Source organism: Saimiri boliviensis, chromosome 3 (genome assembly GCF_048565385.1).
Source record: "Saimiri boliviensis isolate mSaiBol1 chromosome 3, mSaiBol1.pri, whole genome shotgun sequence".
NCBI lineage: Eukaryota > Metazoa > Chordata > Mammalia > Primates > Cebidae > Saimiri > Saimiri boliviensis.
In genome coordinates, this window is record NC_133451.1 from 147,192,242 (window position 1) to 147,215,666 (window position 23,425).

Consider the following 23,425-nt stretch of genomic DNA (forward strand, 5'->3'; position numbering starts at 1 on the left):
TTTTTTGAGGCAGAGTTTTGCCGTATCACCAGGGTGGAGTGCAGTGGCGCAACTGGCTCACTGCAACTTCCGTTTTCTGGTTTCAAGCAATTCTCCTGTCTCAGCCTTCCCAAGTAGCTGGGACTACAGGCATGCGCCAACATGCCTGGCTAATTTATTTGTATTTTTAGTAGAGATGGGGGTTTCACCATGTTGGTCAGGATGGTCTCAATCTCTTGACCTCGTGATCTGTCTCCTTCTTAATGACCACCATTCTAACTGGTGTGAAACGATTTCTCATTGTGGTCTAATGGCCAGTGATGATGAGCATTTTTTCATATGATTGTTCACTGCAAAACTGTCTCCTTTTGAGAAGTGTCAGTTCATATACTTTGCCCACTTCTGATGGGGTGTTTTCTTACACACTTCATTGTAAGAATGAAGTGTATAAGAAAACTCATTGTATGAGGGATCTTTTTTGGTTCCATATGAAATTTCAGGTTTTTTTTTTTTTTTTTTTTTTTTTTTTTTTTTTTTTTTTTTTTTTCCAATTTTGTGAAGAAAGTCAATGTAGCTTGTTGGGATCTATAAATTACTTTGAACAATATGGCCATTTTCACAATATTGATTCTATCTATAAGCATGGAAAGTTTTTCCATTTGTTTTTGTTCTCTCATTTCCTTCAGCAGTGGTTTTTAGTTCTTCACATCCCTTGTTAGTTGTATTCCTAGGTATTTTATTATTTTTCTAGCAATTGTGACTGGGAGTTCACTCATGATTTCGCTGTTTGTCTGTTATTGGTGTATAGGAATGCTTGTGATTTTTGCACATTAATTTTGTATTCTGAGACTTTGCTGAAGTTGCTTATCAGCTTAAGGAGATTTTGGGCTGAGATGATGGGGTCTTCTAAATATATGATCATATCATCTCCAAATAGAGACAATTTGACTTCCTCTTTATCTATTTGAATACCCTTTATTTCTTTTTCTTGACTAATTGCCCTGGCCAGAACATCCAATACTATGTTGAATAGGAGTGATGAGAGAGGGCATCCTTATCTTGTGCTGGTTTTCAAAGGGAATGCTTCTAGTTTTTGCCATTTCTGTATGATACTGGCTGTCGGTTTGTCATAAATAGCTCTTATTGAGATATATTTAGATGGACCTCTTTATTATAACTCTGAGTAGATACTGAAGTTCTGGGAAGCCAGGTGTAAGGCTTTCCCAATGACCATAATGAGAAATAGTATGTTGAATACAAAATCTAGTTCCAGATAATTAAAAATTCTTAGGGTTATTAGAAATTAAAAGGCAGTACAAAGGCATTTTGGTATAGTCATTTGGACAGTCATTGGTATTGATAAAATGTTCCTAACTAGTAGTGTTGTGCTTATATGTTCATTAGAAGGCTTTAAATCAAATAACCATGTGAAGAAGGGGTCAGTTCAGGAGATGTATGCACTGCATTAACATTTATATAGGTACATACACTTTTGAGAACTTCATAACATTGGGCTTTAAAATTATATGCAAAGGTGCTACTTCAAACCACTATCAGCAGCACAGATGTTCTCATTTATTTTGACATTAATGATAAGTTGCTCAGAAATTTAATTTTGGCTTCATTTTCTTACTAAAAGACTAAGAATACTTTGCAAACATTTCTGATTCTGTCACAAAATGGAAAGGTGAGTTTTCTAACTGGGTTACTTTTCTACATTACCTACATCCTATCCCTAAACACCTTTCTCTTCAGTTTCACATTTAGATGAATTGGAGAATACTTTGTGGTTGTGGACTCTGACTTACTAAGTATTCTTTCATAAACAGTAAAACTTATCTATTGTATGACTAACTTTTAACTCTGAAGTACTTTTTGTTCTCCTGAGAAACAACAAAAAGGTGGTGAAATATTCCATATCATACTTGGATCTTCTGTATTTATCTCTTTCTCTGTGCCTCCAAACATACTCATGTCATATATCCCAAAACAGTTCCATCAATCTTGTTAGCTGGGTGAGGTTCTGTGCTGTCTTTTTAATTTTTTTCCCTTTCATTATCAGTGTTCTGAACACAGTCATTCCATAGAATAGAATGCTGCCTTCCATTCCTTCATCAGCTGCTTTAACCTAATCCCTGTTCCTAAAATTTAACTGCAAGTCAAAGGCTACAAGTCACAAAATCAGGGGTCAGGTAACCTTGTTTCCTTTGTAGCCTCCTTTCTCCACCCGCAGCTTTGACACATACTTACAGAGTAAATCTTTGAATCTATGACTGTTTTTCATGTCACTGCTTACCATCTGCCTTCTCTAGCCAAACAAATGTAAGCAATCCCCCAAAATTTTGCCCTCAGCCCTTGTCTATGTGATATATTCTCTGTATGGGTGATTTCATCTAATTAACCTATTTTTTTGCATGAAATATAAGGAATAGAGCTATGGCATAGGTCCTGCTCAAACCTACCTTTTTATTATCCGTATCTAACTAAAGTCATGCACCACACTTAGCATGTTTAAATATATTTTGTCTAAAACCTGAAAATAATTTTTTAAATTGTTTCTCTTTCTGATCTTCTATCTAAAATCTTAATTGTACTCTATTTTTACATTACTTCTGTTTTGGAATCCGTAACTTCCTTGCCTTTTCTCTTCATCCCCGGTTCAAGCCCTCACCATTTCTTGCTTTTGCAGTAGCCTCCTAATTGGTCTCCATGTCTCTAGTTTATTCCATTCTTGTGCTTCAGTCCTGGCTTAAGCCACCCTACTTATTCCTGCTAGATGCCATCCTACAACACAGCTAATCCCATTACTTTGTTGCTCATGATACTTCAAGTATTTGCCCACCCTTCATCTACAGAATAATGTCTAAGTGTTTGTCATCAACCAAAAACATTTACAACATAGCCTCATCTCATTTTATTAAAGTTCTTATAGCAAATATATTTTAGGAAATGTGTAAAATAGAAAAGCAACAAAAAATATCCTAGCATTTAATTTTCCTTTTTTCATCGGTTTCTTTTCTACCTTACTATAATCAAAGCTAGCTGTGGATCATTCCCAAATACATCTGCCATTCTCCTTTTCACGCCTTTCCCTGTTATTTATACCCCCTCTATCTCACCTAATTTCTAATCCTTGAAACCCTATTTGACCTTCACTATACATCACAAAATTCTTTTTCTCTAAGAAAACTTCCCTGATGTTTCAATCTTTGTGGAATAAATTAATGATGATATATGTAAAGCATTTTTAGTTACACCTTGAAAATTATTCTTCTCTGGTATATTTTATATTTTACCTTTTTCATACTCATGTAGCTGTTGCGTTTTTTTTTAAGCAATGTACATGTTATTCCAAAAACTAAACCTTAAGATTCTTAAATGTATCTTATTATCTTTTCTCTTTCTCTAGGATTTGCATCACTTCCAGGAGTTGATAGCATAAATTGTAGTAGCATGATGTTTACATGGTATAGTGGAATTAAAGAGAAAAATTAGGAAATAAAAGTGGGAAAAGAATAAAGGTGGAGGAAAGAGAGAAATCCTATCCTTTTAGGGAAGGTGATGAATGCTTTAATACTTCCTAGAACAAAAACTCCATATTGATTCTTTTGGAAGATCTGACTCAAATAATCAGTTGAGGTTAATACTTGAGAATATACAACACTGGGAATCCTGGTATTTGATGCTGAACCAGTTCATAGTTAGCTCCATCCTTTTCAGATTTAGCAGAGAAGAACAGAAGCAAGATTCTGTCACCGAGAGAAGTTGGTAGGATTCAAACCTACCAACTTCTCTCAGGGGAAGAATTGTCAGTGGAAAAGGGGTTGAAAAACTTGAGAAACAAGTTAAAAAAAAACAAGAGATTGTGGAAATGGAGGCTGTAGATAAACTTCCTCCTTGAGATTCAAGAGCTTCAATCTCTTCCTGATGAGCAGTTGAAAATATTTCCACTTCCCTGCAGTTGGATAAGCACCACTGCTATTTTGACAAGCTTGGCTCCCTGTGTGTGGCTCCCAGCTGAATTTTTATTCCAGGAAAGCTCTTTAAGAAGTATTTTTACTATACCACTAGCATTGTGCACTGGTTGCTTTGCCACATGTCTAAATGGATATATTAGGAGTTAATGAAACTTAATAGAGGAGCAAGCATGGTAAAAGACAGGAAAACAGCTTCTGACAGTAGAACAAGTGACAGTAGATGACAGGCAGCAGTGAAGATCTTGCCAAGTGGTCTGACTTGTTGATGGATGACTGTGAAGTGTAGAGAATACAGAAGCATCGTGGAGGACTGAGGTGTTTGTTTAACGCAGATGTCTGAGAGTGGGTGAGTGTCATTTCCTGTGATAGAAAGGGAAGAGCTGATCTGAGGTGGCAGCAGAGTAAACAAGACTTATGTTTTAGCCTTATTACCTAACATATCTGTTAGACAGCTAAGTGGACATGCAGTACATGTGTCTGTAATGCAGCATAAAATGACATTAAAGTCATGGAACTGTTTGAACTAAAGAAAATATATGTAAAACTAAAAGATGCTGTCCTGAATCCTGGGGCATTTCAATTAGAGAGAAAGAAAAAGAACCAGAACTGAGCAATGGCAAGGTACTCACTAGCTGTGTAAGAACTGAGATTTGGCACAGGAAGGGAAACAAAGGATTTTTTTTTTTCTTTTTGAGATAGAGTTTTGCTCTTCTTGCCCAGGCTGGAGTACAGTGGCCCAGTATCAGCTCACTGCAACCTCTGCCTTCCTGTTCCAGTGATTATCTCACCTCAGCCTCCCGAGTAGCTAGGATTACAGGCACCCACTACCACATCTGGCTAATTTTTGTATTTTTAGTAGAGGTGGGGTTTCACCATGTTAGCCAGGCTGGTCTCAAACTCCTGACCTCAGGTTATCTACCTACTTCAGCCTCCCAAAGTGCTGGGATTACAGATATGAGCCACTGTGCCCAACAAAAGGAATTTTTATTTATTTTTACTATTGACTGTGTTCTGAGTGTCTTTATATAATTCTCACAATAATCATATGGGATGGATGTTAACTTTCTTATTTTAAGGGAAGGAACTTCAGTCTTAATGGAGTTAGACAATAGGAAGATGAGCTACTTTTCATGTTACTCATGTCCTAATTTTTTTGTTGTTGTTGTTATTGATTTCTGCTACATTTCCCAGGCTACTTTAAGAACTTAGGCTATACCCTAAGGTATATGGGGACTATTTTATATATTTTTATTTGTGAGCTCAGAGCAGCCCTGGAGTCAGACTGCCTTCTCAGCTAGGTTTCTTGCTTCACCAGGGAAGCCAGGTGTGGTGATGATATCTCCTGGTCTCTGACTAGTGCTTATGAAGAATAGGATCAGAAGGCTTAAACAGTAATTTTATATGTTAACGTCCTCCTAACTGGGAATTAAAGTTATCCTAAATTCCAGGACAGTGACAAACTAGAGCAGTGAAACACGGCTGTTTGCATTTTAAAGGACTTTTGCAACAAACACCTAAAGAATGTTTAAGAGACTAGTCTCCTTCCTTTCATCTGACTGTTATTTTCAAGCAAGTAAAGCTAAGTAATCTTGTTGGAGTTTCTGTATGGAGAAAAGCATAATTACATAGTATGGGAACCAGAAAATGAGTTCTAGATGTGCATCTATATCTACATACCTATTTCTTTGTAGAAGTCACCTATTTATCTATCTACTAACTAAAAGACGTCAGATGTAATGTTTTATCATTATTATTCTTTGAGTTCTGGGGTATCTGTGCAGAACGTGCAGGTTTGTTACATAGGTATACACGCGCCATGGTGGTTGGTTGTATCTATCACCCTGTCATCTACATTAGGGATTTGTCCTAATGCTATCCCGCCCACAGCCCCCCAACCCTAAACAACGCCTGGTGTGTGATGTTCCCCTCCCTGTGTCCATGTGTTCTCCTTGTTCAACTCTCACTTATAAGTGAGAACATGTGGTGTTTGTTTTTTTGTTCTTGTGGTAGTTTGCTGAGAATGATGGTTTTCAGCTTCATCCATGTCCCTGCAAAGGAAAGGAACTCATCTTTTTTATGGTTGCATAGTATTCCATGTTGTATATGTGCCACATTTTCTTTATCCAGTCCATCATTGATGGGCATGTGGGTTGGTTGCAAGTCTTTGCTATTGTGAACAGTGCTGCAATAAACGTGTGTGCATGTGTTTTTATACAATGGTTTATAATTTATTGGGTATATACCCAGTAATGTGATTGCCAAGTCAAACAGTATTTCTAATTCTAGATCCTCAAAGAATCACCACACTGTCTTCCACAATGGTTGAACTAATTTACATTGCTGCCAAGAGTGTGAAAACATTTCTATATCTCCACATCCGTGGAGATGATCCCCATTCTAACTGGCACGAGATGGTATCTCATTGTGGTTTTGATCTGCATTTCTCTAATGACCAGTGATGATGAGCTTTTTTTTTTTTTTTTTTCATGTTTGTAGGCTGCATAAATGTCTTCTTCTGAGAAGTGTCTGTTCATATCCTTCACCCACTTTTTGATAGGGTTTTTTTTTTCCTGTAAATTTGTTTAAGTTCTTTGTAGATTTTGGTTATTAGCCCTTTGTCAGATGGATAGACTGCAAAAATTTTCTCCCATTTATGTAGGTTGCCTGTTCACTCTGATGACAGTTTCTTTTGCTGTGCTGAGCTCTTTAGTTTAATGATAGCCCATTTGTCTATGTTGGCTTTTGTTGCCATTGCTTTTGGTGTTTTAGTCATGAAGTCCTTGCCTATACCTATGTCCTGAATGATTTTGCCTAGGTTTTCTTCTAGAGTTTTTATGGTGTTAGGTCTTATATTTAAGTCTTTAATCCATCTGGAGTTAATTTTAGTGTAAGATGTCAGGAAGGGGTCCAGTTTCTGCTTTCTGCACACTGCTAGCCAGTTTTCCCAACACCACTTATTAAATAGGGAATCATTTCCCCATTGCTTGTTTTTTTTTCAAGTTTGTCAAAGATAAGATGGCTGTAGATATGTGGTATTATTTCGGAGGACTCTGTTGTGTTCCATTGGTTTATATATCTGTTTTGGTACCAGTATCATGCTGTTTAGATTACTGTAGCCTTGTAGTATAGTTTGAAGTCAGGTAGCTTGATGCCTCCAGCTTTTTTGTTTTTTGTTTTTTGTTTTTCTTAGAATTATCTTAGCTATGTGGGCTCTATTTGATTCCACATGAAATTTAAGGTGTTTTTTTTCCCCCAATTCTGTGAAGAAAGTCAATGGTGGCTTGATGGGAATACCAGTGATTCTACAGATTACATTGAGTAGTATGGCTATTTTCACAATACTGATTCTTCTTATGAGCATGGAATGTTTTTCCATTTGTGTCCTGTCTTACTTCCTTGAGCAGAGGTTTGTAGTCCTCCTCGAAGAGGCCCTTCACATTCCTTGTAAGTTGTATTCCTGTGTATTTAATTATCTTTGTAACAACTGTGAACTAGAGTTCACTCATGACTTGGCTCTCTATTATTAGTGTTTATAGGAATGCTTGTGATTTTTGCACATTGATTTTGCATCCTGCAAGTTTGCTGAAGTTGCTTATCAGCTTAAGATTTTGGGCTGAGAAGATGGAGTCTCCTAAATATACAATCATATCATCTGATAATAGAGACAGTTTGACTTCCTCTTTACCTATTTGAATATCCTTTACTTCTTTTTCTTGCCTGATTGCCCTGGTCAGAACTTCCAATACTATGTTGAATAGGAGTGATGAGAGAGGGCATCCTTTTCTTGTGTCAGTTTTAAAAGGGAAACCTTCCTGTTTTTGCCCATTCGGTATGATACTGGCTGTGGGTTCATCGTAAATAGCTCTTATTATTTTGAGACATATTCCATCAATACCTAGTTTATTGAGAGTTTTTAGCATAAAGGGCTGTTGAATTTTGTTGAAGATCTTCTCTGCATCTATTGATATAATCATCTGGTTTTTGTCTTTGTTTATGTGGTGGATTATATTTACTGATTTGTATATGTTAAACTAGCCTCATATCTCAGGGATGAATCTGACTTGATTGTGATGGATAAGCTTTTTGATGTGCAGTTGGTTGGTTTGTCAGTATTTTATTGAGGATTTTAACATTGATGTTTATCAGGGCTATTGGCCTGAAATTTTCTTTTTTAGTTAAGTCTCTGCCAGGTTTTCATATCAGGATGATGCTGGCCTCATAAAATGAGTTAGGGAAGATTCCCTCTTTTTATATCATTTGGAGTAGTTTCAGAAGGAAGGGTACCAGCTCCTCTTTGTACCTCTGGTAGAATTCGGCTGTGGAACCATCTGGTTCTGGAATTTTTTTGGTTGTTAGGCTATTAATTGCCTCCTCAATTTCAGGACTTATTATTGGTCTACTCAGGGATTGGAATTCCTGGTTTAGTCTTGGGAGGGTGTAAGTGTCCTAAAAATTTATCCATTTCTTTTATATTTTCTGGTTTATTTGCATAGAGGTGTTTATAGTATTCTCTGATGATAGTTTGAATTTCTGTGGGATTGGTGGTGATATCACCTTTATCATATTTTATTGCATCTATTTCATTCTCCTCTCTTATTAACTTGACTAGTGGTCTATTTATTTTGTTGATCTTTTCAGAAAAACAGCTCCTGGATTTATTAATTTTTGATGGATTTTTCATGTCTCTGTCTCCTTTAGTTCTGCTCTGACCATAGCTATCTCTTGTCTTCTGTTGGCATTTGAATTTGTTTGTTCTTGTTTCTCTAGTTCTTTTAATTGTAACATTAGGGTGTCAGTTTTATATCTTTCCCACTTTTCTTGTGAACATTTAGTGCTATAAATATCCCTCTCCAAACTGCTTTGAATGTGTCCCAGAGATTCTGGTGTGTGGTGTTCTTTGAATCCAATGAGAACAAAGACATCTGTATTTCTGCCTTCAATTCATTATTTATCCAGTAGTCATTCAGGAGCAGGTTGTTCAGTTTCCATGTAGTTGTGGAGTTTTGAGTGAGTTTCTTAACCATTTGAATGCACTGTGGTCTGAGAGACTGTTTGTTATGATTTCTGTTCTTTTACATTTGCTGAGGAATATATTACTTCCAACTATGTGGTCAATTTTAGAGTAAGTGTGATGTGGTACTGGGAAAAAATGTATATTCTGTTGATTTGTAGTGGAGAGTTCTGTAGATGTCTGTTAGTTTAACTTGGTCCAGAGCTGAGTTCAAGTCCTGGATATCCTTGTTAAATTTCTGTTCTGTTTATCTGTCTAATACTGACAGTGGGGTATTAAAGTCTTCCACTATTATTGTACGGGTGTCTAAGTCTCTCTGTAGGTCTCTAAGAACTTACTTTATGAATCTGGGTGCTCCTGCATTGGGTGCATATATATTTAGTATAGTTAGCTCTTCTTATTGCATTGATCCCTTTACCATTATGTAATGCCCTTCTTTGTTGGTTTAAAGTCTGTTTTATCAGAGACTAGGATTACAACCTCTGCTTTTTTTTTTTTTTTTTTTTTTTTTTGCTTTTCATTTGCTTAGTAAATATTCCTCCATCCTTCATTTTGAGCCTGTGTGTCTTTGCACATGAGGTACATCTCCTGAATATAGCACACCGATGGGTCTTGACTCTTTATCCAATTTGTCAATCTGTCTTTTAATTGGGACATTTAGCCCATTTACATTTAAGGTTAATATTGTTATGTGTGAATTGATCCTGTCCTTATGATGCTAGCTGGTTATTTTGCCTGTTAGTTGGTGCAGTTTCTTCATAGCATTGATGGTCTTTACAATTTTGTAAGTTTTTTTCAGTGGCTGGTACTGGTTGTTCCTTTCCATGTTTAGTGCTTCCTTCAGGAGCTTCTGTAAGGCAGACCTCATGGTTACAGAATCTCTTAGCAGGTGCTTGTCCATAAAGGATTTTATTTCTCCTTTGCTTATGAAGCTTAGTTTGGCTGAATATGAAATTCGAGGTTGAAAATTCTTTTCTTAAAGATGTTGAATATTGGCCCCTACTCTCTTCTGGCTTTTAGGGTTTCTGCCAAGATATCTGCTGTTGGCCTGATTAGCTTCCCTTTGTGGGTAACCCAACCTTTCTCTCTGACTACCTTAGCATTTTTTTCCTTCGTTTCAACTTTGGTGCATCTGATGATTTTGTGTCTTGGGGTTGCTCTTCTTGAGGAGTATCTTGGATACTCCTGTAGTTCTTGTGCTGTGATTTTCAGCTCTATCAGGTTGTTTTTATTCTTCTCTAAACTGGTTATTCTAGTTAGCATTTCATCTAACCTTTCTTCAAGGTTCTTGTCTTCCTTGCATTGAGGTAGAACATGCCCCTTTATCTTGGAGAAGTTTGTTATTACCCACCTTCTGAAGCCTGCTCCTGTTAATTCATCAAACTCATTCTCCGTCCAGTTGTGTTCCCTTGCTTGTGAGGAGCTGTGATCCCTGGAGGAGAAAAGGCATTCTGGTCTTTGGAATGTTCGGCCTTTTTGCACAGGTTTCTCCCCATCTTTTTGGATTTATCTACCTTTGTTCTTTGAGGTCAGTGACCTTTGGATGGGGTCTCCAAGTAGATATCCTTTTTGTTGATGCTGAAACTATTATTTCTTTCTGTTTGTTAGTTTTCTAACAGGCCCCTCTGCTGCAGGTCTGCTGAAGTTTGCTGGAGGTTCACTCCAGACCCTGCTTCCCTGGGAATCACCAGCAGAGGCTGTAGAACAGCAAAGATTGTTGCCTGTTCCTTCCTCTGGTAGCTTCGTCCCAGAGGGGTACCCACCACATGCCACCAGAGCTGTCCCGTATAAGGTGTCTGCTGGGAAGTGTCTCTCAGTCAGGATACATGGGGATCATGGAGCCACTTAAGGTGACAGTCTATTCCTTTTCAGAGCTTGAACACTGTGCTGAGAGATCTGCTGCTCTCTTCAGAGCTTCCCAAGCAGGGATGTTTAGATCTGCTGCAGAAATACCCACAACTGCCTGTGTTCCCAGGTGCTCTGTCCCAGGAAGGTGGGGGCTTTATTTATTAGTCCCTGACAGGCTGCTGCCTTTTTTCAGAGATGCCCTGCCCAACAAGGATATCTACTGAGACAGTCTGCCTGCAGCTGCTGAGCTGCACTGGGCTCTGCCCAGTTTGAACTTCCTGGCAGCATTGTTTACACTGTGAGGAAGAAACTGCCTACTTGAGCCTCAGCAATGGTGGACACCCCTTCTCCCATCGAATTCAAATGACCTCAGTTGAGCTCTAACTGCTGTGCTGGCTGTGAGAATTTCAAGCCAGTGGATCTTAACTTGCTGGTCTCTGTGGTGTTTGGACCCACCCAGCAAGACCACTTGGCTCTCTGGCTTCAGCCTTCTTCCCAGTGGTGTGAATGGTGTTGTTCCAGGCATCACTGGGGTATTTAAAAAAAAAAAGGAAAACCTGCTGTGGCTAGTTCAGTTTCTGCCCCAAAGGCTGCCCAGTTTTGTGCTGGAAACCCAGGGCCCAGGTAGTCATATATAATCATATAGGTACCAAAGGGAATCTCCTGGTCTGGGCTTGTGAAGACCTTGGGAAGCATAGTATATGGGCTGGAGTGCAAGAAACAGCCCTGAATGGCTTCCCTCGGCTAGGAGAGGGAGCTTCCCAACCCCTTCTGCTTCCTGGATGAGGTGACATCCCACCCTGCTTTGGCTCACCCTCCTTGGGCTGCACCCACTGTCCAACCAGTCCCAATGAGATGAACCAGGTACCTCAGTCAGAAATGTTGAAATCACCCATCTTCTGCATCATTGTATAAGGGATTACAATGTGTTTTCTTATACACTTCATTCTTAACAAGCTTCATTGCATATTTCAAGCTCCTAACTATCCAAGCTGGTAGAAAGCTAATCTCTATTATTTTTCCACTCTTGGCAGCCACAAGTCTTCCCTTGCACTGAGCTTTGAGACTTTTCTATATCAGTCATTAGCCACTGATGTGACCATTTCTTATACATCAAGGTACCATCAAGCTCCTTCATTAAACTACATCCAAGCCTAACTCAATACAGGGGAATCTTTGGAGAAGCTGACTAATGACCAAGGGTCAGCCACGCACCCTGCAGCATTCCCTGCTATTCGGCCCCCTCACCAGGCAAGCAAACAATGAACAAGGCTTCACCCTCCTGGCCAAACTCTGCCGCTCATCTTCTCCCCTGTCACTGCTGTCTCTGTGTTTCTCTTTCTCTCTCTACCCCCAAAGATTCTTTTATTCTGTATTACCCTCCCAATGGAAACCTCACATTTTCTGTCATGAGTAAAGGACAAATATATTTAGTTCAGGCAGCTGTTGCTTCCAGTACTGCTAAGATTCCCTTGGGCACACATTTTAATCAATAGCCTAGAATAGTAAGAAGAAAAAAAAAGCAGAACAAAATATAAATTGACATATCAAAAATTTTACCACAACTTACATATATTTAAATACAGCGATCATATCATGTATTAGCATTCTTTTATGCAAACAAAACTAACCTTAATCATTTCCTCATATGATTTTTTCTTTTCAGTCCTTTAATCATTTGTAATATTTCTCTATGGACTTGATCCAAATATTTTCCTTTCTAAAATTCAAAGATCAAAACTGGAATCAGTTCTTTGAAATGATTTAATGGAAGCAATTATACTCTTAACTCATTATGTCTCTCTTTCATTTATTCTATTTTTTTTAAGTAAGATACTTTTAAAAATTTCATACCAGGCCACTTTTCTAATTGTTCTTGAGTTATAATTCTGGGCATAGGTACTTCCTTTCTCTTCGAAGCAATGTTTAGACATCCTCTGAAACTATTATTACTCGGTGTCTGGCTTCTTCTGATGAGAGGATATTTCTATTTTCTAGGGATTTTATAAAATGAAAACACTGCAAGGTAAAAAAGGGTGTAAAAAGCAATAGCAGGGAAAAATTGAATTAATACATTTAAATGTATTCATTTTTGTTTTATTTTCAATGTTGAACTTGAAAAGAGATAAGGCTAAGCATGAACAATTTTAGAGACCAAATACAATTCCAGCATGCTGTGTATTCTTTGACTTTGCCCCAAACCCCACTATTTCTTATTGAACACTCAAGTATTCTATTACTAGAAAAAAATATGCATCTCTGGAGTACTGCAGTTATGTTTTTGTAGGATCAAAGAATCAGAGGAGGGTAAAGATGAAAGTAATTTTAGAGGTCACTGAATCTAATGTTACAACTGACAGGAAACCACATCTCCCTGCTTCTGAGAGGTAGCAGAGAACCTATGCTTAAGGGATCTCAATCATTAAGTGAAAGGAATATGTTTTTTTACTAGACAGGCAGGGATGAAAACCCTGATCTGCTACTCAGTCAAATTTTTAAACCATTTTTAGCTTATACAGAAGGTAATACCAACCAGTATGACTGTTTATAATAAATAAATATCTAAAAAGATGTTATGTTGCATGATAGGACAAGATACGTAGGCGATCTCTCCCTACTTCACACACTTCCCGCTGCTTTCCAAGGAGGCTAGGCCTTATGCTACATGTCATTTGATTATTTGAAATCAACAATCACTTAATCATAAATTTTCCTCTTCTCTAGTGCAATGAATTATTCTTATTTTCAATGTCTTTAGTCTTTCCTGATATGCCAGATTCCCAGACCCCACTACCATTACCCTGGTTACCATGGTCCGCTATCCTCTAGTTTACAGAGACTGTTTCCTTAGAATACCATGTCAAGAAAAACACACATATGGGCAGAACTCACACCTCCCAGGAGTGGCCATTTTGCTTAATGATGCCCAAGTTTGCCCTTTCTTTTGTAGCAAACTTGTCCATAATCACCAGAAACATTCTAGTGATGTTCAAAGCAGTGATGCTGTCTTATGTGTTTTGAGTAATTTCCTCATTTAGGGGCTTTTCCTGTGATTGATATAATATATTCTAAATTACATTCTGAAATCCAGTTAGAAAGGAGAGAAGACAGGTTAAACATGGCTGGGGATCCTGTGGCCACATAGACTACATTTACATCTAGTCCAGTGGGAATTATCTGACTGGTGATAATTTCTGCAACATTTAAATAAATGCAGTTTTTGAAAAGTTCTGAAACTTTTTTAATATTCTAATTATAATCTTTGGAAAGTTTAGGTAGATAATTTGTTATCTAAGGGTATTTCGTGTTATTTAACTTCATGGACATTGATCTAAACTGAAAATAAAAATCCTTCTCCATTTATCCTATCAGATTGTGATATAAGCAAACTGTGAATCAGGGAAACTATATTCTGAAGAATCTTTATTATTTATTGCTATGGAACCATAAGAAAGACCTTTAAATTTATTTCCTCATCTATAAAATGTGTACATTCAACTCAAAGACTTTTTAAAGCCATTCTTTACATCCAAGAATCTTAAGATTTTGTGAGTTCTTGTGCCATTCTCACAGCTCTCATTGATACCAGACCCATTATATCAATTTTTATACAGATCTGCAGGGTTTAAATCTGATACAATTCAACAGTCCAGGGCCTGAAACATGGTACTCTATTAATACTGATCCATCAGATAAATGTGGAGTCAAATAAAGCTCTGCAAGATGTTGGCTGTAAAATCCTGGCTCGTAATTTCAGGATGATATGCCTATAGCTTCAATCTTGAAGCATGTAATTAAATGTGAAATGGTTTCATTTTATCATGAGAGGAAATCAGGTTGGTGGTCAGAAAGAAAGATTTTTCGATTCCGTTTTAATTGGTAATTTTCCTTTGGGAAGCTTGAAGAGCTGTAGTTAAAGGAATAAGATATCAAATAGCAAAACTATTAATGAATACCCAGCAAGAGAAGATAGGAAGACTCTGACTTTTATTTTTAGAAGTCAAAAACAATTTGAGAGAATGTCTGTGATGGGTGACTTGTGATCTAGGATACAGCATAGTTGCTTGCAGAAAAGAAGGTGAAATAAGCAAATATCATCAAGTCATGCACATTGGATTATAGTTAAGGATATATCTCCTCATGAAGGCAGTGATGTGTTTAAAAGTGAGACATTTCTTTTCACTTGTTTCTATTTTAAGTGACTGCTTTGACAGGTCTTTGAAAAAAAAAAAAAGATCATTTTCTATCCTGCAGATTTAGTAACTACCCTTAAGTGTCTGATCTTTTCACACTTTCAGTGGAAACAACATTGTGATTTGCTTCCACAGTGATCTACCAGTCAGTGATGGCCAAAACTAACAACATTGGAAGGTCAGAGTAACTTGCAAGCTACCGATTATTTGTCATAATATCCTCATGAAGAAGTTACTAATGTTATTACTTAAAACATCCTTTGCATTTTGTACTTGCAGGGAGCTTAACTATTCACTGGTGGCCATGAAGACATGACCATTTGTACTATTCTTGGTAGGAAGCAAGGAAGCAGTCCCAAGGTCACCTGTGTCTACTGATACCATCATGGGCCTCAAGCTTTAGGTTCTGAAGCAGCTGCCTAGGCCATGTTGCTTTAAATTTCAGCTGAATTAAGAGGATGAATATGTGTGAGACATGTTTAATGTGTTATTCTAATCTCCAGAGATGGAAGTTAATAAGCCAAAAAATAATTTCACTATAAAACTGCACCTCCACAACAAAAACAAAAGCCTTTGAATTTAGTGATTTTCACTTGGAAGACATATACAACATGCAGACTGGAAAATTTTAAGTATGCCTTGGCAGTTGTAGAAAATAAAGCCATCTGGCATAAATTGGTCCCCTGTATTTGGAGTAAGGACCATTCTAAGACATTTTCAAATTACTTTTCAGATGTTTGAATGCTCTACTCCTCAGCCAGGAGGAATATCTGCAGGATGGCTTCACTGAGAAAGACAGTATTTCTTTACTAGTACATCGAAAAATTGTGGCTAATAGGTTAAGCTAAATTTATAATCGGCATGTGATATTTATGCTATGAGTATTGATTGATTGGTTGATGCATGATTCGATACTTATCTCCTAACAGGAAACAAACATTGAAGAGGAATCAAGATTTTAATAGTTATTAAGATTTGCTATCACCTTAAAACCAGACAGATTAGGAGGTAGTAGTAGGATAATATTAAGGATAATAGCAACCACAATACACAGGAAAAGAAAACCAAATACGCTGTGTTTTCACTTATAAGTGAAACCCTAAACATTTAGCACTCACAGACATAAACTTGGGAACAATAGACACTGCATACTATTAGAGGGGAGGAGAAAGGAAGGGAGAGTGGTTGAAAATCTACCTATTGGCTACTAAGCTCACTGTCCAGGTGCAATATACCCATATAGCAAACTTACTTATGTGTCCCTGTTACCTAAAATGAAAGTTGAATGGTTTTTAAAAACTTTACCTTGGTCTCTCTTGCCCCCTCCCCGCCCCCCCACCACACACCTGCATGGCGTGCCCTGGCCGACCGCCTCCACAGCTGGGTGTGGGTGGAATGAACTTCTTTGAAAATTGTTTTCTCCTCATTGCCAGAATTGTTCAAGCATGAGACAGACCAGTTATTTTCACCTATTCTTTGCAACTAGACCATACCATGGTTGATCTGGTGCCATTCAGATTGCTGTGTCTTCTGCTTGAAATAATTATAACTGTTGTTTTCTCAAATGTGGCTAATAGGTTAAGCTAAATTTATAATCGGCATGTGATATTTATACTATGATTATTGACTGATTGGTTGACGCATGATTCGATACTTATCTCCTAATAGGTAACATTGATGGGCTTGGGTGATACATAATAAATTCTTCCGTAGAGATATAAACAAACAATTACTCTTGGTAAGATCAGTCTGCACGTCCTGGCCCTCTGCTCCTCTACCCACCCCCTGGCACATCCGCTTTTGAGCACCAGTGGGCTAGGTCAGTGGCTTGCAACCTTGTTTGTTTGATGATACATCTCTACCAGTAAAAAAGGTTCTAGGTGACTATTACCTTTATCTAGTTAAAAAGATTCTAGAGAAATTGATTTTAAAATGTGCCAGTGCAGGTGCACAAAAAATCTTGGCCTGCAGCATCTGTCCCATCCAACCCACCTCTGGGACTTTGCAAGCCAGCGCTTCTTGTGCACCTACATTGGCATGATCTCATTCATCCTAACCTCGCTTTCCAAGAAGGGAAATGGAGGTTTGAAGAGACAAAGCAAATCTCTCAAGCAGGCAGAACTATAAACCAAGTAGAATATGAAGGCAGACTTGTGGGCTCTGGATCCCTCTTGTTTGTTTAGCCAAGTGAGGCTGCTGGCCTGCCTCCTCCTGTTGATGTGAAACTTAAGACAAATCCTTCAGTGCCAGGCTTGATGCTGACTGCTTCTGAGAGGTAGAAAGATGAGCAAGACAGGGAGACACAGATACAGGCTTCAGGCTATGAGAGCTTAGGTCCTGGAGGGATCCAGGAGGGCTTCCTGGAAGCAGTGGTACTTGACGGAGCTATGCAAGAAATGGGGAGGGCAAACAGATCAGAGATGGGTTGTGTGTGTTCCAGGGGACAGAATTGGTACACATACTGATGAAGGTGCCCCAGCCAGAAGGTTCAACTTCATCAGCAGGCCGAGAAAAACCATGGAAGCTTCCAGCAGGAAACTGATACTACTAGAGCCATACTTCAGAAAGCAAAGGGGAAGTTAGTTATGAGTGAGCAAGGGTGAGAATGAATGTGACTGCAGTGGCTAGGACGAGATGCTCGGTGCTCTGAACAAGCGATATCATAAAGCAAATATATAGTTTCCTGCCCAAAGTGCTCTGGATATGAGGGATGGGGTCCAGTGTGACTCTTGATGTCTGGAAAGGTAGACTAGCAGGGATAGGGGAAGGATGGCAGTGGTGGGTCAGGCTGTGCAGGCTGTGATCAGTCAGACTGTGGGGAACTGGGAGCTGCATGGGAGTTGGGCATTGTTTATGGGGAATGCATGAGTAATAGAATTCCTGACAGAGATAGGAGATGTGGTAAGAGGGGATCTTGAGGGCAGAGCCAAGTATGAAATACAAAGAGCCAGGGCCCAGCCTCTCTTCTATGCCAGCAGTGACATTCAGGCCGGATGACTGATTATGGCAGCGGCCGTCCTGTTCTTACAGGATATTGAGCAGCACCCCTGGGCCCCACCTACTAAGATGCCACTAGCAACACCCCCGACTTCCATAGTTATGAGAATCAACAATCTTTCCAGACATTGCCCAGTGTCCCTGGGTAACGTCACTTGGTTGTAAACTACTGTCTTAAAAATAAATAATAAAAAGCTTAGATACGTAGATAGGTTATAGTTAATATAGATATCTAGAGAGAGTCTCATGTTAAAGCAGGGTCCCTCAGCACTGTCAATATTCAGGGCTGGATGTTTACCATGGACTGCACAGTAACCAAACTATTGATGATATTCCCTGAAACGTTGGCTGAATGGCCTGATTAGTAGAGTATATCAGTACCAAGGAATGAACTGGAGGCCAGGCACCGTGGCTCATGCCTGTAATCCCAGCACTTTGGGAGGCTGAGGCAGGAGGATTGCTTGAGCCTAGGAGTTTAAAACAAGCCTGGGCAACATAGTGAAACCCCATCTCTCTTAGGAAAAAAATATATATATAGCTGGGCATAGTCCCAGCTACTCAGGAGGCTGAGGTGGGAGGATCACTTGAGTTCAGGAGACAGAGGCTGCAGTAGGCCATGATCACGCCACTGCACTCCAACCTGGGTGACAGAGAGAGAGCCTATCTCAAAAAAAAAAAAAAAAAAAATTGGAAAACTTAGGAGATAAAAAAGAAGCTGCAGGCATGCTCTTACTTGAATATCTATCAGACCTGGAAAAAAACCCATGTATGAAAGTGATCCAAAGGAGGTTGACGAATGCACAGAATGACCTCTAGAGGCTCCTTTTAGCACTAATGATCCCTGAAGGAGACCTACAGACCCTCATGAACTGACCCCAAACAGGCGTTGGCTTGCTACTTTTTTCCCCACGTTGGCAGGTGCCGTCACAGCACGCACTACAGCAGCTCCTTCCAAGCCTGCCTTGCCCTCTGCCTCTGCTGCTGGAAATGACCACTGGCCCATGGGGGTGTGGCTGGCACAGCAGAGGGAGAATGTGCCCGACTTGTCCATAAAGGCAATGGCTGGGAAAGACACAAACATGGGCAGGACCGACTTTACAGACCAGCCTGTCATGTCAAATTTGACGTTTTCCTCTTTGCCGACTTGGCCAGGTTCACAATAGTTACCCCTGGATTACAGGAAGCACATGTGCTACAAAGTCTCCTTGGAGATCCACATGGCCCTCAGATGAGCAGTTGTTCAAATTTCTTTTCCTTTTCTATGGGAATAAGAGTTTCTCTCTGCAAAGTACATGTTTTAAGCTTTTTTTTTTTTTCCTCCTGTTGCTGTGCCCAAGGGCCTGGTGATATTTTTACTTACCATGCATTAAACAGAATCTGGAGTCTTTGTGAAAACAATAAAAGGCAGGGGGGAGCCTACTAGTTAAAACGTTTCTAGGTACACTTCCAAGATATGCCAATTTATTGATATACAAATGACATAACAATAAATTATTGAATGCTTGCTATAGGCATTCCCTGTTCCAAGAACTTTAAGTATTGACTTACATGAGTTACTTCACAGCAGTTCTGTGAGGTAGGTATTATTATTATCACCACTTTGCAGATAAGGAAATAGAGACATGACATACAGAATGACATGTTCAATGCCATTCAACTAGCAAGTGACAGGAACAAGCTTGAAACAGGTGGTCTGACTCCAGAGTCTGTGCTCTGATCTACTGTGTTTCTTTATGTGCTATTCTACTAATATATACTTTTTGTAATACATGAAAAACTAATTTTAAAAGAATGAGATACATATTGGCAATATTAAAGTTATCATACTTTTCTTCTCTGTTCCAATTAGTCATCTAGAACCACCTCTGAGATCTATGTGCCTTCCTTCCAAGATCATCTTGGGGGGTTCTTATAGGGGAAATTCAAACTGCTGCCCTCTGGGGTCTTAGTGTCCTTGTCTCAGTTTGGATTCTATAATGAAGTGGGGTCTGTAACTGTAGCGGCTCTCCTCCAGTTGGTCTGCCATCCACTAGTTCAGGTCACTTCCTTCTCTACCTCCCTGCTTTCCCACTGAGACCCAGCCAGCAGAAAACACCCTCCCAGTATTCTTTCATGCCTCTTTGTCCTCCAGCCTAAACTTGCCAGTCCCATTCTATCAGGAAGCTACTAGGTGAGGCACTAGCTCAATCAAAAATTAATTTGAACATCCACATGACTCCTTCCCGTTCTATCTTCAATCTGTGATCACATGAGAACTTCTCTAACCTATTTAAAATTCACACACACACACACACCTACCCACCCCTCCTTTCCTGCTTTACTTTTCTCCATGGTGCTTTTGTCAGATGTTATTCTTGTTTTTCTACTCCCCCTCCTCCAACTCAAAAGTACACATTATGAAGGTAGAAATATCTATCAGATTTATCCAACCTTGTATTCCCAGTGCCTACAGCAGCTATTGGTTCATAGTAGACACTAAAAACTTTGGGCTGAAAAAAATGAATAAACTATTTCTCTGGGATTCACAATTTAGAGATTTCAAGCCAACAGAAGTAGTAATATAAGACAAGGGAACTTTTCTTAGTTACATTAAAAAATATCAGTGCCTAAAATACCGTACATTTTTTACCTGGTGTGCTGGAAAAAATTGAACAGTAACCAAGTTACTCATACAGTTGACAGTAGGAATTATGCAAGTCCAAAATAAACCCCCTTTTGTTCAATAAACCATTTGTTTTCCAGGCAATTTACATAGTCCTTTGGTCCTACCAAACAACAAGGATATAACAGAGCATAGCACAACATGGTTGACTTGGTATTTTAAACTAATTCAGATTATTGTTTGAAATATAATTATGACTGATATTTGTCTAAATGCTTACACTGGTGTGGTCAATACCTGGTTAAAAATTTCTGTATAGGAAGTGTTCAGGGATTGCAAAGGGCTGGAGATCAGCCATGGCTAAGGAGCTTCATTAGAAGTTTCCTTTGCATGGCACATTTTATAAGACTGAGCCACAACGAGTTTTTTTGCTTGAAAATATAGAAGAACTAATAGAGATTAAACCACTCCTAACCACTGAATGTGACTGAAATTCTTAATACACTGGATACTAATGAACTAGAGCTTAGAAAACAATTGTATTTTCAATTTATATCAATGTAGTATATTTCAGACTGGCCATAAATGGAATTTCTTTTAAGCAGAATTATAAACTAACCCCTAACTTTTTTATTTACATAGAAAATAGCCTAGAAACTAAATATTTTATTTTCTGAGGTATCACTCTGTAAATATGGATCTCTTTTCAGATCAGATGCCACAGGAGATAGATCTGGCCCTATCTAAGGCAGATGATTAGGAAACAATATAATTTATGAGCTGAACAGAAGGGTGCTGAGTTGGATTTTATTAAACTATTATTATGGCTGGCAAGGATAACATGTCAGATGTCTCATTCATTTTAAAGACCATGTCATTTCAATAAATCATTTTTATAATTTTAAATACATTATATAGGTGCAATGCCAGTCAAGGGTGTGTTTAAATATACCAGACATACCGGTTTGCTTCACTACATCCTGTATTGCTCATTTCATTTTCTAAAGATGTAGTTATAAAGATTACATCTAAAGATGTAATCTTTCTCAAGGTTATTTTCATGAGCTAATCCACATTTTCATTGTATTCATAAAGTCTTGCTTTGGTGCTGTTATACTCACTGGTTCTTCCTTGTACACAATCAACCCATGTGAACATCATCAGTGTTTCTCTCTGCCTTCCTGCACAAAGAGCAAAAGGAATCTCCTGTTTCAATACCTTTGCTCACATAGTACGGTGAGAATATACAAGATGCATTTTCCATAAGATTTCATCTGAATCAATGGTATTGTGTAAAATAATGGATTGTATTTCAGAATATTTAAGGTTGAATTTTTTTTTTTACTGTGTGAACTCTGTACTATTTTCTTTTCTCCCCTAACTTCCCCCTGTTTAACAGCAGACAAACCCAGGGAGCACTGAGTGAATCCGATGATCCTGAAACAGGCTGTCTAACTGATAACAAGCCAACTTCTCGACACTTCTATCCTGTCGCCTTGCTGCTTGTCAGCTCACACCTGCTAGTTGTGTGGCTTATTTTAAGTCTGGCGTTACTATTAGCCAAATACCAATAGGTTTTATGTTGTATCCCTTTTTCTTTTCTACAAATGACAATGAACTTTAAATGATGGGGACAATGCTGTAATATTTTTACATTTTCAGATTTATGGAATTTAAAAAAAAATGTTTAAATTGTGTTTTTGTTTTTCCTAAAATCTAAAAAGCAAAAAGTACTATGCATTAAGTGGTTTATTTTGCTCTTTTGTTCATGGAAAAGTGTTTCCCACTGTTAACTAGCTCAAGAAGAATTTTTAAACGACTGTCTTTGGAATAAGACAAAGAACAGAATCCTGAAAGCTTGAAGTTCTGAACCTCCTGTCCTCATCCCATTAAATTTATTAAAGAAATTAAGACTGAATTTGCACAGACACTGAAACCCTGAAACAAGTTCTAGAGAGATATGGGAGGTTGCAGACTTTATTTCCACTGTGCTAATATCATAGATGTCATCTGCTGATAGAAACTTCTGTGTTTTTGTTTTTGTTTTTTAACCTGTTATTTTACTTCTTTGCTGCAATTAACTCTTTTCTGTCAAGTAACTTTATGGAGAGAATGGCTACTTATGTTGTGTAATTAAATTACCTGTTTGTATCTCTTGTTTGGGTTGATTTGGCTTTCAGAGAATTTTTCTATTCTTTTTAACAAGGTCTTACTTGTGTCTTGATGTACCATTCCTAGCACTTGTGACTTTCGTGCTGTCCATGGACAAGCACTCTTCCTTTATAAAGCTGAGACCTGGCCCAGGCTGCTTGGAAAGCCATTTTCTCTCTTCCTTGCACAGCTAAAATAATTAAATTAAAATAGAGACGAAACTTTTCTTTAAAAATCTATAGGGCCAGACTTAATAAATTAAATGCCTTATTTCTAGAACCTGCATCCTTAGGGCTACATATAGATTTTAATCTGTTTTAAAGAGACTGAGAAATTAATTTGTGGAAATGTTATAAAAAGGCAGATATATTTAATAAATGAAAGTGGAGCTGTATTGTGGGGCAAATTATATTTAAAGAGTTTATTAAACTTTAAATGTCTGTTAAGAGTAAAGAGACTTTAGTCATCTCTTTCAGAGGGCAATAATGGTATTGGGCCTGGCCTAGGATTTAATTTTGTAAGATGTATCATCACTTGTGGAAAAAAAATGTAGAGTTGAATCTTTGTTATTTTTACTTGGACTGTTGCTGCAACTCTGCATTAAACAAATAAAGCATATTTATTTATTCTGTGTTTCATGAAGTTGTACTTTTTCCCCTTTCACCAG

At 38.2% G+C, this 23,425-nt stretch overlaps 1 protein-coding gene across 11 annotated transcripts in view; it reads left to right on the forward strand.

Moving 5' to 3' along the window:
* Positions 1 to 23,425, forward strand: part of INPP4B (inositol polyphosphate-4-phosphatase type II B) — an 871,737-nt gene that overhangs the window by 842,501 nt on the left and 5,811 nt on the right. For 6 of the 11 annotated variants that reach the window (XM_074396868.1, XM_074396869.1, XM_074396867.1 and 3 more), the window contains one exon: positions 22,007 to 23,417. The exons of 2 other annotated variants lie outside the window; for them this stretch is intronic. In XM_074396868.1, coding sequence (XP_074252969.1) covers positions 22,007 to 22,181 — 175 coding nt within the window. In that variant the 3' untranslated portion in view covers positions 22,182 to 23,417. Of the gene's footprint in view, positions 1 to 22,006; positions 23,420 to 23,425 lie in introns of those variants that run through there. 3 more of the 11 variants (XM_074396874.1, XM_074396875.1, XM_074396873.1) reach the window with 2 other exon arrangements.